The following is a 15,093-nucleotide window of genomic DNA, read 5'->3' as shown; positions in this document are numbered from 1 at the left end:
GGGGCTCATTTATCTGGCAGGTTGCTACCACTGGTGGCGTCTTTAAGAAAGGGCGTGAAAAGACTGACGCAGGCAGAAGCTCACAGAGAGACCCACAGGGAAAGTCCTTCGTTAACTCTAATTACTCCCACTCCACCATGGTTCAAAGTCATTTAATCTGCAGTGCCTGTTGTACTGTGGGCATATCAGGCCAATTAAAGGTTGGTTCAGGTGTACATGAGTCTCCATGGCAAGAAAGAGGACCCCATGTTTGATTGATATTTATTTCTGTATACATGGAAGGTACTTTACTCACTGAAGATTATGTATTATGTGTTTTATTGCAGTTCAGGTGAATAAACAGGTAATAAATCATTATGACAGCTGTGGCTGTACCTCCAGGGAAAAAAGGCCTTACCTGCTGCCTGGCTATTAGAGTAGACTAAGGCCTGCTGTCAATCCTCTTATATTGTGCCTCACTGAAAATGGATTAGTGAGTAACACTTACGTTTGGGCCCCGGGTCACTTTGAAGGGATTTCACTGAATGGGCCTGTAGCTGACACTGGCGTCTTATATATTGATAATACAAAACACAGTTTTCTTTTTTTAAATAAATATTTAGGAAAGGATGGCAGGATTTCTCTCCTTTTACCCGATTTGGATTATTTAATACTTTTTCTTTCCATGCATACACCTTAAAGAAAGAAAAACTGGGCATAAGTGGTTTTGTTTGCGAGCATTTTTTCAAGACGTGCTGCCCCGTGAGCAGCCCTGTTTGTGAAAACACATGGGAGCCTTCAGAGACGCTGACTGCGGGACATAAGTAGCTCTCCAGGGTGCTGAAGTTGTCTCCAAACGCTCCGGACGCAGCACCCAGGCACCCTCCCGTCACTCTCAGCCCGTAATCCCATCACACTGACAGGGCTGTGTCTTCACTGGAGCCACACTGGGGCGGAGAGGTAGGATTCTGAGATGGTAACCTGGCAATTTCTGTGGATAAGAATCCGAGAGGACACCTGTAAGCTTGTCTCACCGGAGCCCGAACCTGTCCTGATGGCAACAAAGAAACGGTAAGTGTTTCACCAATAATCAATTCTGCCGAAAAGGAATTTGAGACAATATTGAGACTTTGCCTCTGTCCCTGTTTTGTAGGTGTACGTCATCTTAGTGAAAGGCTGGCTAATTTATCGTGAACACGTTCACTATTTAGGACACCCTGGAAGGAAAATGCAACATTTTCCTCCAATCATCAGAGGATGGCTATGGGAGTCCAATCATCCATATGTGCCAATAATAAAAAGCAGGCAGACTTTACCTGCCTTGCCCTTGTATAACTTTCTCTTATGGATCCTCCTCGGAGTGTTGACGTTTCCTTGCTGTGTGCGATGTCTGATATTCAAAGTGGGAGTTTTGGGCCCCTGGAACTGCGACCCAATTTTCTACAGGGCTCTGCCAACCTCAGCTGCCCGGCTGGCGGTAGGCAGGATCAACGCAGACCTGAGTCTGGATATGGGCCTGAAGATGGACTTCATCATCCTCCAGGAGCCTTGTGAAACCTCCAAAGCCCTCACAGCATTTATTTACAACAAGAACATGGCTGATGCCTTCATTGGTCCCACCAACCCAGGATACTGCGTGGCAGCTTCTCTGCTGGCCGGGACCTGGGACAAGGCCCTCTTCTCCTACAGCTGCGTCACATACGAGATGGACCGCATCACGGCTTACCCGACCTTTGTGAGAACCGTGCCCTTTCCATCCGACGTGCTGTTCATCGTGCTCAAGCACTTCAGGTGGGCCAGTGTTGCGGTGGTCTCGTCCAACGAAGATATCTGGATCGATGCCGCTGGGAGAGTGGCCACGGCTCTGAGGAGTAAGGGGCTTCCTGTCAGCATCGTTACACCAATTGGTTTGAATGAGACGGAGATGGGGAGTGCGCTGAGTAGGATCCAGAATGCAGGGGGAATCAGAGGTGAGTCTGCGAGGGAGTGTGTGTGTGTTTGTGTTAATGGGTAGACGTTGCACACCACTGAGGTCTCAAAGCACTGATCAGTCACGTCCACCCTAACCCTAACCCCATGGCAGATGTTGCATGTGCGTGAAAGTCTGTGTTAATATGTGACTGATAAGTGTTTTGAGATCTCTATGGTATGTAACATGTGACGGACAAGTTAACCAGCCAGGGACGAAGCACTCTGTGGCCCAGTGCTTGGTCATCATCTCAGGAAACCCCATTCAGTCTCTCATTTAATGATTTTCATAAAGCTGTTTTTCCCTTGACGCATTGAGCAAGTACTGAAAAGTTCCACCACAAGCAGCTTTTGAGTACAAAGTGTATCAACTGAGTGAGACGGTGAGGTATCCTTTCCATCAGATCTTTCTACTGGCACACTGAATACAATACAATGCTGAGTTCTGTCTCCCTTGTCATTACGGGCATAACAGAGTACTTTATAATAGTTGTCATATTATATGTTATTATCCTTTTCAGTCATCATTATGTGCATGCACTCTATCCTGGTTGGAGGCAAACCACAAGCTGAGTTTCTTCTCAAAGCACAACAGATGGGACTGACCTCGGGGAAGTATGTTTTTGTGCCCTACGACACTCTCCAATACAGCGTGCCCTACGTCAACGTCTCCTACTTCCCTCTGCAAAACAGCAGCAGGCTCAGGGAGGCCTATGATGCTGTACTCACCATCACCTTGGCCTCCGAGCCTCAGTCCTTCTATGAGGCGCTCTCGGCAGCCAAGGAAGTGACACTGCCAGAGCAGGCAGAGCAGGTAGGGCATGTTTGGATGTGAGGTTAACAAATTGTTGTTGTTGTTGTTGTTGTTGTTGTTGTTGTTGTTGTTGTTGTTGTTGTTGTTGTTGTTGTTGTTGTTGTTGTTGTTGTTGTTGTTTTCGAATTGTTACTGGTCTAACTATATTAGTCATGCTAACACATTCCCTGACCCCTGCAGGTGAACCCACTCTTTGGGACCATCTACAATAGCTTATATCTGCTGGCAAACTCGATTCATAATGCCAGGAGGGCAGGCATGCGGCTGTCAGGCTCCAACCTGGCCTACTATATAAAGAACACAACCTTTAATGGCTTCAACCAGAAGGTCAAAGTGGACATGAGTGGGGACGTCAACATCAACTATGTCATCCTGGACTCTGACAACCGGGACAGTCAGCTGTATCAGACCTACACAGTGGACCTAAAGTCAGGGACACTTCGTTTTGCAGGAAGGTCAATTAATTTCCCGGGAGGCTCCCCTCCGCCATCCGATTCTTACTGCTGGTTTGACAAAGATGCCATCTGCACAGGAGGTATGCTGCTGTGAGGATATAGTGTTTCAATTATAGCTTGTAACATAATGATGATCTTCCTTGCCAACATTGTCAATTCATGTGTGATCTCCCACAGGTGTGGAGGTCACTTACATCATAGTGGTGTTAGGTGTGGTCCTGGCTTTGGCTGCTGGAGGGCTCGCTCTAAGTTTTTATATCAGGTACAACCTTCAAATACAGATCCTATTTCATTTGACATATTTTTGGAGTAAGTCTTGGTTCCATTATGATAATAATGAAGTGGATGCTTACAAATCCACACCAGCTCCTCCTAAATGTTTGCCACCTGTCTTAGTTCGAAGTGATTTTTTTCTTTTTTAAGATCTATTTTTCAATGTCTTTTGCAGGAGGAGACTTCAACAAATCCAGCTGGTCAAAGGCCCCAATCGGATCCTCCTGACCCTGGAGGATCTGACTTTTATCAATCCGCAGCTTAGCAAAAAGGCAAGCAGCCTGACTGTCACCAGGCAAAAGATCGTCCTCGCTTCCTTGATTTGTTTGATTGTACCACTTATTCCTAGTAACTGTTCTAATTCTGTTTGATGTCCAGAAAATCACTTTAGAGGATCTGAGTGAATCCAGAAGTGCTCTGGAGGAAAAATCTGGAGACCCATCTCACTCCGTGAACAGCATGCAGACGGCAACTCATGAGACTACCAATGTTGCTGTGTATGAGGTGGGTTGCACAGGTTATTACATTTTTAGGTTCAGACCTCTTTGTGTAAAACAAAAGTCTGAGTGAATGAGGAAGGCCAAAGTTATGTTTGGAACATGAACTCTTAAAATAAAAGCTTTTAGTGTGTTAAGTTTCATAGAATTATACTAGAATAGTTTTAATCCAAAAATGTAATATGACAAGATTTTTTTCAAATTAAAGCAGAGTACATAGCAGTAAAATATTCAATGTTTTAATTTGGTAAAGTTTGATATAAAGACTTTCTTTTTGTCCGTTACATCAGTTAAGACTTCCCATATTTTAGTAAAACTATAAGCCCCTTCAAGTATATAACATGTGGTTAATTCTCACCAAGTTACACTTTGACCACTAGTCTTTGCTAAAAGAAGTAAATATTTTATTTTCTTTATTTTTTTTTTCCCAGGGTGACTGGGTGTGGCTGAAAAAATTTGAAGATGGGCACTTCAAAGAAATAAAACAAAGCACCACCAAAATCTTCACAAAGGTACAGTAACATGTCACTGTCACGTGGTGATATTACATGTGGAGGCGACTTGGTACAGAAATGCTATGTAGATCAAACAATTCATGTCTTACAAGGGAATTTTTATTTGCTTAATGCTCATCAGAGTTTCAGTAAAAAACATCAACATGCCATAGAGTCATCTGACCACACTGTAATTTCTTTCCTGCTTTCTCAGATGAAGGACCTGAGAAATGAAAACGTAAATCCCTTCCTGGGCTTTTTCTCCGACTACCCCATGTATGCCGTGGTAACAGAGCACTGCTCACGAGGCAGTCTGCAGGACCTGTTGAGGAACGAGGACGTTAAATTAGACTGGATGTTCAAGTCTTCACTTTTACTTGATCTCATCAAGGTAACTGCTGTAAATTTTTAGCCCACAGAAACCCTGGGTTACATTTCACATTTTGTCACTGATCATTGCAACAATTATGATTTATATATGTCTTCCAGGGTATGAAATATCTCCATCATAGAGACTTTCCACACGGCAGACTAAAATCACGAAACTGTATCGTGGATGGGCGCTTTGTCCTTAAGATTACAGACTATGGCTTCAATGAGCTGCTGGAGTCTCAGAAAGCCCCTGCAGAAGAACTACCACCTGAAGGTACCGCCACCGGAGCTTAAGATCATCTTGATTTTATTTTTTACATTTGTGCGCATTCGATTCAGTATGGGGGCGTCATAAGCGATCTGAATGTTAATTTCTGTACTCAGATCTGTTTTGGACAGCTCCAGAGTTCCTGCGCGACCCTGCAATGGCTCGTAGGGGGACATTTAAAGGAGATGTGTACAGTTTTTCAATAATCCTTCAAGAGGTGGTGGTGAGAGGGCCGCCTTACTGCATGCTGGGTCTGCCACCTGAAGGTGGGTGTCCACAACAAATGATGATATTCTGATAATGACAGTAATCAGAGAATAACATAGATTTTAAGGCTGTGCCACCAATATTATTTGCTTTTGGCATTCCTGGAACTATACATTATTCACTTTTTCAAAAGGGAATTGCCGTGTATTCTAGTTTTAAACTGAATGACTGTGTCCCTGTATTAATTTACACCCAGAGATCATTCGTAAGGTGAAAAAGCCTCCTCCAATGTGTCGGCCTACCGTGGCCCCAGATCAGGCTCCACTCGAATGTATCCAACTGATGAAGCAGTGCTGGAGCGAAATGCCCGACCGCAGGCCAAACTTCGATGAGGTCTTTGACAGGGTAAAATCTTGAACAACTATACACCTGTAGTGGATTAATATTTGAAAATTTACGGTTATATAAGATAAAATAAGCTAATCTAATTTATTCTAGATGCTCTCACTGCAGTACCGTCACGTGACTGTATTAATTCTATTTTATTTTTTTCAAAAAACAGTTTAAGATAATCAACAAAGGTAAGAAAACCAACATCATTGACTCAATGCTGAGGATGTTGGAGCAGTACAGCTCCAACCTGGAGGACCTGATCAGAGAGAGGACAGAAGAGCTTGAGGTGGAAAAACAGAGGACCGAGAAGTTGTTGTCTGAGATGCTCCCACCGTGAGTTAATACCAACAAAAACATGCGACAATCCAATTGATGTCATTCATTATCTGATTCTTGTACTTTTTTTTCTGCCCCGCGTTCTGTGTAGCTCTGTGGCTGAGGCGCTAAAGACCGGCGCCACAGTGGAGCCTGAGTACTTTGACCAGGTTACAATCTACTTCAGCGACATTGTGGGTTTTACCACAATTTCCTCGCTCAGCGATCCTATTGAGGTGGTTGACCTCCTCAATGACCTCTACACGCTGTTTGATGCCGTGCTCAGCAACCATGATGTTTATAAGGTAGGAGCCTAGTGCAGCATCACTACTTGATGACTCGTTTTTTTCTGTATATATACTTTAAGTTTATCGGCACCTCGATCATAACCTGTTCAGAAGCCGGACATCTGCATTTGTCCACAATGAAATTGCCCAGTTACACATATTTTGGAGACTACATTTGAATAAATGTCCTGACTTTCTTTAGGTGGAGACCATTGGCGATGCTTACATGGTAGCGTCCGGGCTTCCCAAGAGAAATGGCAACAAGCATGCTGCTGAGATCGCCAACATGTCTCTGAACATCCTCAGCTCAGTGGGAAGCTTCCATATGAGACACATGCCAGACGTGCCCGTCAGGATACGAATAGGAATCCACTCAGGTGGGCTGGCAGAAAATCAGTCACTTTAACAAGTCTTTTTCGGCACGTAACCACGTTCTACGGCAGAAATTCCATGTCAGTCATTTGTTGGACAATAAACAGAAATGTTCTTCAAGGACAATTTTTTGAATGGTTCGATCTGTTTTTCCAAGAAAAGAGGGTGATTTCTGCCTATGTTGTGAACTGTATGTTTGAGGAGGGTTTCAGGAGACAGACCTCAAACGGGCAATTGAACACAATTTGATTGGTTTCCAAACGAAACCTAGTTGTCAGGCTGAATTCACAATCGGTTTGATTGCTCTAGTTTCTATGCTTGCAGGGCCCTGTGTTGCCGGGGTGGTCGGTCTGACCATGCCTCGGTACTGCCTTTTCGGAGACACAGTGAACACTGCCTCTCGTATGGAATCCACTGGGCTGCGTGAGTATCCACTGTCGCTTTGACTCATTATCTGTAATCATGTGTTGTCTTTACGCGCCGCCCTCTTCTTTTGTCATTTCTTCTGTTTACAGCTTATAGAATCCACGTGAATATGACCACTGTAAAGATCCTCCGGTCTCTTAACGAGGGGTATAAAATAGATGTTCGAGGCAAGACTGAGCTGAAGGTAACAATCTGAGATTGTTGTTAAATGATTCTACATCTGTCAACTTTATTGCTTTAGCTGTTTGCTATTTTCTTGCAGGGTAAAGGTATTGAAGAGACATATTGGCTTGTGGGGAAAAACGGTTTCACAAAGCCATTGCCAAAACCACCAGAGATTAGACCAGGGTAAGAATATAAATCCAGTGTTTGTCCTTGTATCTTTGCCATGTGTCAAAACTGATTTCATGTGTTTTTACAAGTAAAACATACCACAAGGAAACTACCATGTCATTTAAAAGGGCATTTTTGTAGATGTTACCCTCTTTTCAAGATGTGAACTAAAATGGATGAATCATTGATATTGCCTGTATTTTTTTAAGATACATTAAGATGAACTGTTGCCTGCCACTGATGATACAACTATCCACATGTTACTTCAGGGAAGACAATCATGGGCTGAACCCAGAGGACATAGCTGCGTACAGGAAAAAGAAAGCCGAGAAAAAGGCTTGACCCTCTTAGTCCAAACACAGGAGGTATACTGTGTGTCAGCTGGTGTTCTGTTGTGGAAGCACTCCTGTTTCTGTCTGTTTCATGTGACCTAAATGCATCTGTTGAGCTTGCATGCAATATTTCCTCTCATTGATCTCCGATCTCAGTTGATTGCTTGTGATGTACGAGTCTCATTAATCTCTTGATCTTATCACCTTCTCTGGCTTCTTAAGCAGATTGGGGGGGTAGCCCACTTTCTTCGTATTGTGGCTGCTTATCGCGTTGTCCTAATGATTGGCGCTTCCTTTTATTTTACTGTTTGTGGCCAAGTATGTTGTATTTTTACCCGCAGAGCGCTGCTTTGAATTATTGTCCTCCAAATAGAGCAGTGGTTCACCCATATTCTCTCCATCATCAGGGACAACTGGCAAGAGATGGTGACAGAGGAGATCAAGCATCTTTTCCGCAAGGCCAACAGGCAGGTGGACAAGAAGATATGATGGACACAGATGCAAGAAGCAAAACTAGATGACAGGAAAGCAAGCGAGGGAGGACAACGAGAGGGACAACTGTCTCGGAGGGGCAGGCAGAGGACAGAGAGCACCACCCAGACTCACTGTGTGGCTTAACGCAGACTTCTTTAAGAGGATTGTCCAATCGGCTGGCTAATCTGCCTGTGGCCAGCACAGCAGAACACTACGGGTGCTAATGTAATGAGTGTTGTGAAATTACCTGCCTACGAACTGCACAGGGAAGATGCACCGACTCCTTAAGGATTCACTCCTCTCTGCACTCACCGGCCACTGCGTGGTCATCTAATTAACAGTCGTCCACCTTCTCGATGATTGAACATCCCAGACGCCTGTTTTAAAATGATATGTTATTTTATTTTCTCCCTCCGGTTTGTTAGTTTCTCGTGACAGCTCATGATAGAGTTGTAGATCTGAGGCTGAATATTACAGGTGATTAACCACTTGAGGAAATGCTGCTATATATGTATACCCCGCCTCCCCCCTTTCAAAAAAAAGGAGCAAAAAAAGAAAAAAAAATCTGCCACTTTTATTTCTAATGTATTAGAGCAAATGACCAAATACTTTTGAACCCATTTCTATATTTCTTTAATTCATCGTATATTAAGATACACTAATGAATGAGTAAGGAAAATATATATTTTTGAAAAATCATTATCATTATTATTTAATTTGTTTCCTCCTCCGGGTGAAAGTCATTAAATGAGTTGTTTCTGGCTGATTCTGCTATGCATGTCCACTATCAATAAGAGACCTGTTACGCACATTTAGAAATTCAAGAAAAAATAGTATCAGTGATAATTTTGGTTGTTTTATTTCTTGCCCTTGCTCAACAGTGTAAGAGTTTAGCAAGTTTGGATCAAGTGCATATTTTGATTTCCATAGGAAATTATGATATGTGACAGACGTGCTAAATCTAAACAGCTCTATCCTCCATTCAGATGATAATACATGCTTAGCAGCAGAGTTTCAAACACTGACTACCTTTTGGATTTAAATACATATGATCACTTCTGTTCATTATAGATATAAAACACAATAGATAGGACAAATAATATATATAATGAATTATAATGTATATGTTTTTGATTGTCTGCTTTTGGTTCAGACTTAAATTATGAAGTGGTTTTTAATATTAAAGGAACAACTGAACAAACGTCTGTCAATTTTCTTTTGAGACCTATCCTCATAAACTCCATTATGCAGTTGTTGAAGCTTCCGACATGCTTATTTCCATCTGATCCATGTAAATTGTGTTACTGCTGTGCTGTTTTTATGTCCTGTATTGCTGCAATGCAAAATACGAAGTTTGTGTAAATATGAGAACATAAAATGACTATTTTATTTGTACAAACAAGTTTATCCTCATTTTTCCTCGAGCTGATTCTTTTACTCTTGTCGACCAGAAGGTGGTGCCATAAGTCTCTGCTGAAAATCCTTCATTTTCCACAAACTGCTTCCTTCTCTTCTCAGGAGAAAGGTGTATTTTTTTTTCCCCATGCAATTGCTTTCTACTGCATATTTTAGGGATTACACTTTTAAATGTATTTGAAGATAAGGATGGGATTAGGCCAAATTAAAAAAACAAAAAATAAAACCCTCATATAATGACCCTCCTCATTTGTTCTGCTCAAGCACTCTGCTCACCATGAGAACCCTACACTCCAGATCTTGCCTGCCAGCACCTGTATAAAACCTGACAAGAGATGTCACTCGAACATTATTCAGAGCGCCGCCACTTGTAGGGGTGAACCACAGAAGTTCCCTGGATGTTTTCTATGGCAGATTAGCGATCTAAGGAAAGAACCCTCATTGTTGAACGTCTACATTCCTGACCTTGCGAGTGTTGTTTGAGCTCTCACCAGCTCGAAAGATTGTTATCCTTTTCCAAATGATGTTCACACGGGTGTGCTCAAATTCCACGGGATGGTATCATGTCTGTGCAAACAGTATTTTGTTAGGATGTCCACACATGGATGTATTTATTAATTCTTTTATTGAAAAAAATGGAACACAATTCCAACAGTTTGGTCAGTGGTAAATGCTCACAACAACAGAACAGATGTGGTTGGCCAATGAACAAAATTGAAGCAGGAAAATAAATTGCCACCCTTTCACAGCCAGCTCAGCTCACACAGGGGAGCCATTAAGTGCAGATTGGAGGCAAGTCAAGGTGAAGAGTGTGAGAGTAATCTATAAACCAAGCTTGCGCAAAGATCTTTTTTTCTTTAAACATTAAAGATATTGCAAGAAAACGCACTCAGGTCGGAGTGGAACAGGCAAAAACAGGATGTGTAAAAGAAAGAAAAGATCATACTTAACATAAGCATGTTGCTGTATATAGATATTACAAACAAACATGCATTTTTCAGTGGCCTAAGAATGTCTGAAAGGGGTATTCAAATCACATATTTGCGCAATTGTTTCCAACACAAACAAGCTCAGATATTCAGTCCATAGATTGTCTATTGGAATGTGTTATTGAGGTACCAGTCATGCCAAAATCTACACACACATATGAGCACACAATTTCCTGCCCTAATCTTACAACAAAGCTTCCCAACATTATAGCTCGTCGCGCATCTTGTCCCCTTTGGGCTTCACCACTCTACCTATGTACAGGATGGAGTTGGTCTTGTTGTCTTTCACCAGGAAAATGAAGGGGTGATCGACGTAGAAAAGTTTGGGGTTCTTCAGCTTCTCTGTGCCGAAGATGCTGGTGTCGAATGGGTTTCCCGCAATGTCCAACTCCAGAGCCGACGCGTGGAAGACGTTAGAGAGATACAGGTCCTTCTTTCCGGAGATGTTGGACAGGTCGGCCTTGGATTTGTCCACAGCCTCAGTAAGACCGAGCTCAGCCAGATGTTTCTGAACGGAGAAAACAGATTTGGTCAACACAAGGGGACACTGATTCATTTTGTTTCTTTGGCGACTGAACCATCAAATTGCTGCCACTTACCTGCAAGTTATGACTGACTTCTACAGAGATTTTGGGCATGGAGATGGCCACTGCTTTGTTCTCCATCTTGCTGACCCAGGTGTCCACCTGTTTCCTTGTCAGGAGCTTCTCCAGGCGATCCAGGGGCTCCAGGAGGTAAGGCATGACGATTATCATGGAGGCCTGCTTCTGGCCGAGAGGCATGTTCAGCGCATAGATTCTGTTCTCCGTGTCATCGTGGAAGTCATAAAGACCTGTCAATAGAATACAAATCACATTGCATGACAGTTTAACCATTTTGTTTACCGATTTGATTTTCAATTTTAAATCTGATCCGGAAAATGATGAGGAACATCTCACCAGTGCGGTGCATCATGGGAACAGCGACTGTGAAAGAGCGAGTTACCATGAATCCACGTGTGTCAACCATTTTGTCATGGAATCTCTCATCCCAGTGAGCTGTTGAGAAAAAAAAATTGTGTGAAAATTCAGTTAAAGATGTGTATGAAATTCCTACCCTGTGACAATACTGATACTCACGCTTGAAGAACATGGCGCTGACGATCATGGCTCCATCGGGGTTCTGCACATCCTTTGTGATCTCCGGCAGCTTCCCATCAGTCGACTTGGCAGCCCACTCGTTGATGGAGTTCACAGCGCTCCGCTTGTCCCGGAAGTTGATCTTTGAATGGTCGTAGTTATAATGCTTTTTGCTGTTCTTAACAAACTCATCAGCAAAGGAGACAGAGCTGGGGCCGTAGAGACGGTTGTTGATCTTCCAGGTGGTGTTACGTTTCTTGGCGTCACTCACCTGGTAAAGAGCAAAAATTGTGACTTCTAAGGGTCCAGGTTGAGATTCAGACCCAAGACAGGAGGGCAAATGAGGATGTTGCTCACCTCCGAGAGGAGCTCTGACAGGCCGGCATGCAGATGCTCATCCTTCAGTTTGTCAGCGCTGAGGACGGTTTTTACTTGGGAGGCAGTAGAGGCTTTACCACCTAGAGCTACCATCCCCAGAGAGGAAGCCACCACCACAGGAGAGATGACAATGTTTTCAGTGCCTTTTTCCTTGGCCATGTTGTGGTATAGGCTAGATGGAAAAATATATATATATGTTTAGTACTTTTTGCACCAACAACTTCTTAATCAAAAACAGAGAAATCAGTAAAATCAGTGGCTTCATGTTAAAAATCTGCTACAATCGTAACATACACCACAGAATTAAAAAACAAACCTAAAGGCCAGGTTGGCACTGTTATCAGCCAGTGTGATGGCATGACCGCTCAACTTCTTGTCCTCTGCAGAGGCCGCAACAGCCAGCAGGCAAAGAGCAATAATTCTAGTCATCCACATCCTGTCCGTCTCCTGAGGCAGCAGCGACAGCCTGCAAGGCAGAGACAAAGAGAACAGACAAGGTTGTTTAAACAAAACCATACAGCAACTACGTAGAGCATAATTGTATCCACGGATGTGTTCGTTTATTTCAATGATAGCGGAGAAAGAAAATGCCAGGGCAGAGTCTGTGCTTGGAATGTGAAATTGGAGAGGCAAGGCAGAGTTGGCTCAGCCCACGAAGAAGCTTGGAAACGCCCCCAGGATTGAGGCAGACATTTTCCTTGCCACATCAGCAGCAGCCAGAGGCTCAGCTGTGCAGCAAAAGCCGTCTTTCCCTTTAAGTGAAGCTGAATGCTGACTCCAAAGTGGAAATTTGATGCCCTTCATTATTTGGTGTTATTGAGCAATGCGAACTGTTACACAACACACACCTCACGAGATGTCACAAAAGTCACTTTTGTCACCCACATCATGTGTGATAGAAATGTCCTGTCGATGGCTGAGAGTCATCTTTTGACCCAGGAAAGGGTGTGTGCCAGCATCCGATCAATTGTTCAAACAAAGGGCCCACACACATAGCCTTGGGCTGTACTGGCATCCTGTTTCTTTTACAGACAAATGTCGTCTGCGTCTATGTATTTACATGGTTTATGATCAAGGCAGAAATCACATTCATGTTTGGATACCTTCAGATGTTTTGATGTCTGTGATTTTCATTCTGAAAGACAAAAGGTTTATGTAGTAATCACTGTACACCAGGCAGTGAATAATATACGTCGGCTCATACAGGTCAAATCCTGTATACATTGTCCTATTTGTGAAGATTCTCCGTCTCATTTCCCAGGTTTTGAAGACATAATATGAAGTTGCTCATGCTGATCATTCACTCCAAATCTGATACATAAACCTTTTTCATTGGCTGTGTGGGAGGCAGGAGAAAAAAACACCCAATCAGATGTGCCACAGTAGATTTACATAAGATCTGCAGGACAGACTTGAATCTCACACAAATCATGCTGATCTCAGTTTAAAGGGTTAGATTTGATTTGGATGCACATGCAACAGTTGTATGTAACTCACAGAATTTAATGCATTTTAAAAAGCTGGCAAAGTGGAAGCTGCAAAGACTACAATCGTCAAGCTCTGATATGCTGCATTTTCTCTTTAATATAAAAATCTGGGTTTGTAATTGTTGTGAATCAATTCAAACAATCTCTGTAAATCTACTTGTCAGTCAGCTGGATGAGCAATAACAACAGCAACAGCTTTCAGACAGGTCAAAAATGGAGAAAAGCTAAACTGTGACTTAAAGCCATAAAAAAAACAACAACAAAGCAGTCCATTCACCCTCTACAATCTTTCCACAAAGACGACTGTGTTTTAATCCTTACCTGGCACAGATTCGCAAAGTTTCTCCTCTAAGTGGTGTCCTGGAAAAGTAACTGTAACTTACTTCCCTGCTCTTTATAGCCCCGGAGAGAACTTTCTAGAAGTGGGAATGGGATATTCAAATGAGGGTGTTTCCCTTTGCTCAGGAACATGAGAAGTTGGACATCCCCCCGTCATGATATCACAGGGTGGGATGGAGGCTGGAAGGGCTGAAACCGGATCGTCGGTGCTGGTCTGGGGTCAGTTTCAAAGTATCCTGACAAACACAGGCAGCCAGACTGACTCAGAAAATCTGATCCCTGGTCAGATTAACTTACAGATTTAGAAGAAATATTCAGGGTCCTATACTGCTGGCTGACTCAATCTTCACCCTGGGTTTCATCACATGTAATAACTAATGACTGCATGCAGCATTACATTGTAAATCATAAAATCTCTCTCTCTTTTCTTTATTCCTGGCTTGAACCATTATAGATCACCGCTGTTTTTCCTCATTTGCAACAAAATACAGATCCTGTTTGGAAACCAATTTGTCTGATGTTTCAAAGAAACAGGATATCACAGAATGGGAACATTGTTTCCAAAATAAAACATTTCATTTATTGTTGCTTATGTGGCATTATGTTGTAAAACTGTGGATTTACATGAGACAGAACTATTCTGAATTGTGCAGCTTCATTCAGTAGGGCTCTTGCCTCACAGAAGCCCTGCCCCCATCACTCCCACCACAGTGCCACGTATTTCCAACTCAGCAGGTCATTTCAGGGCTCCTGTAGGAGGGGGGTGTGATGGCAGATTACTGTCGTAAAACCTTTTGTGTCCCGGAACTCCTCTTTAAATTTGTATAAGAACACGTTTTAATGCAAAAAGGAAATACCCATTCAGGTGGAAATCAGTGCAAAATTTACTTTGGCAGAGTATTTTCCTGTCATGGTTGTGGAAGCTCTGTTTTGTATGTTCTCGAGGGGTTGTAATATGTTGCTCGTTATCAGGCTCTCTGGAGAGCTTCATGAGGACACATTCATCAGATTCAGGGGCAGTATGCTTAACGGGAAATTTCTAAAACATGCAGGTTATTGTCCCTGACATCAAAAGCCAATGTACTATTTTCCTTTCACCGTCACAAC

General features: G+C 42.8%; 2 protein-coding genes across 4 annotated transcripts; one reads left to right on the top strand and one right to left on the bottom strand.

Moving 5' to 3' along the window:
* The first annotated feature begins 503 nt into the window (after positions 1-503).
* Positions 504-9,081, top strand: gucy2f (guanylate cyclase 2F, retinal). Of its 2 annotated transcripts, XM_080460200.1 has the most exons (20): positions 504-1,050; positions 1,133-1,949; positions 2,469-2,562; positions 2,641-2,761; positions 2,942-3,296; positions 3,394-3,478; positions 3,665-3,761; positions 3,868-3,993; positions 4,418-4,498; positions 4,695-4,871; positions 4,970-5,126; positions 5,237-5,386; positions 5,584-5,732; positions 5,890-6,053; positions 6,148-6,340; positions 6,525-6,699; positions 7,019-7,117; positions 7,210-7,304; positions 7,383-7,468; positions 8,193-9,081. In XM_080460200.1, the coding sequence occupies exons 2-20, from the start codon at positions 1,208-1,210 to the stop codon at positions 8,272-8,274; spliced, it is 3,228 nt and encodes a 1,075-aa protein (XP_080316326.1). In that variant the 5' UTR covers positions 504-1,050; positions 1,133-1,207; the 3' UTR covers positions 8,275-9,081. The 2 variants fall into 2 exon arrangements, with proteins under 2 accessions (XP_080316326.1, XP_080316325.1); XM_080460199.1 differs by having other exon boundaries at positions 2,469-2,761.
* Positions 9,082-10,263: 1,182 nt separating this feature from the next.
* On the bottom strand, positions 10,264-14,071 carry serpinh1b (serpin peptidase inhibitor, clade H (heat shock protein 47), member 1b). 2 transcript variants are annotated; one of them, XM_080458953.1, is made up of 8 exons: positions 13,969-14,071; positions 13,264-13,295; positions 12,477-12,626; positions 12,140-12,332; positions 11,783-12,053; positions 11,603-11,701; positions 11,264-11,496; positions 10,264-11,172 (listed from the first exon to the last, which is right to left on the bottom strand). In XM_080458953.1, the coding sequence occupies exons 3-8, from the start codon at positions 12,593-12,595 to the stop codon at positions 10,870-10,872; spliced, it is 1,218 nt and encodes a 405-aa protein (XP_080315079.1). In that variant the 5' UTR covers positions 12,596-12,626; positions 13,264-13,295; positions 13,969-14,071; the 3' UTR covers positions 10,264-10,869. The 2 variants fall into 2 exon arrangements, with proteins under 2 accessions (XP_080315079.1, XP_080315080.1); XM_080458954.1 differs by lacking the exon at positions 13,264-13,295 and having other exon boundaries at positions 13,969-14,045.
* Between the last annotated feature and the right edge of the window lie 1,022 nt (positions 14,072-15,093).

Source organism: Lipophrys pholis (genome assembly GCF_963383615.2).
Source record: "Lipophrys pholis genome assembly, chromosome: 3".
NCBI lineage: Eukaryota > Metazoa > Chordata > Actinopteri > Blenniiformes > Blenniidae > Lipophrys > Lipophrys pholis.
Note: the sequence above shows the minus strand (reverse complement) of the source record. Positions and strands in the feature narration are given on the sequence as shown.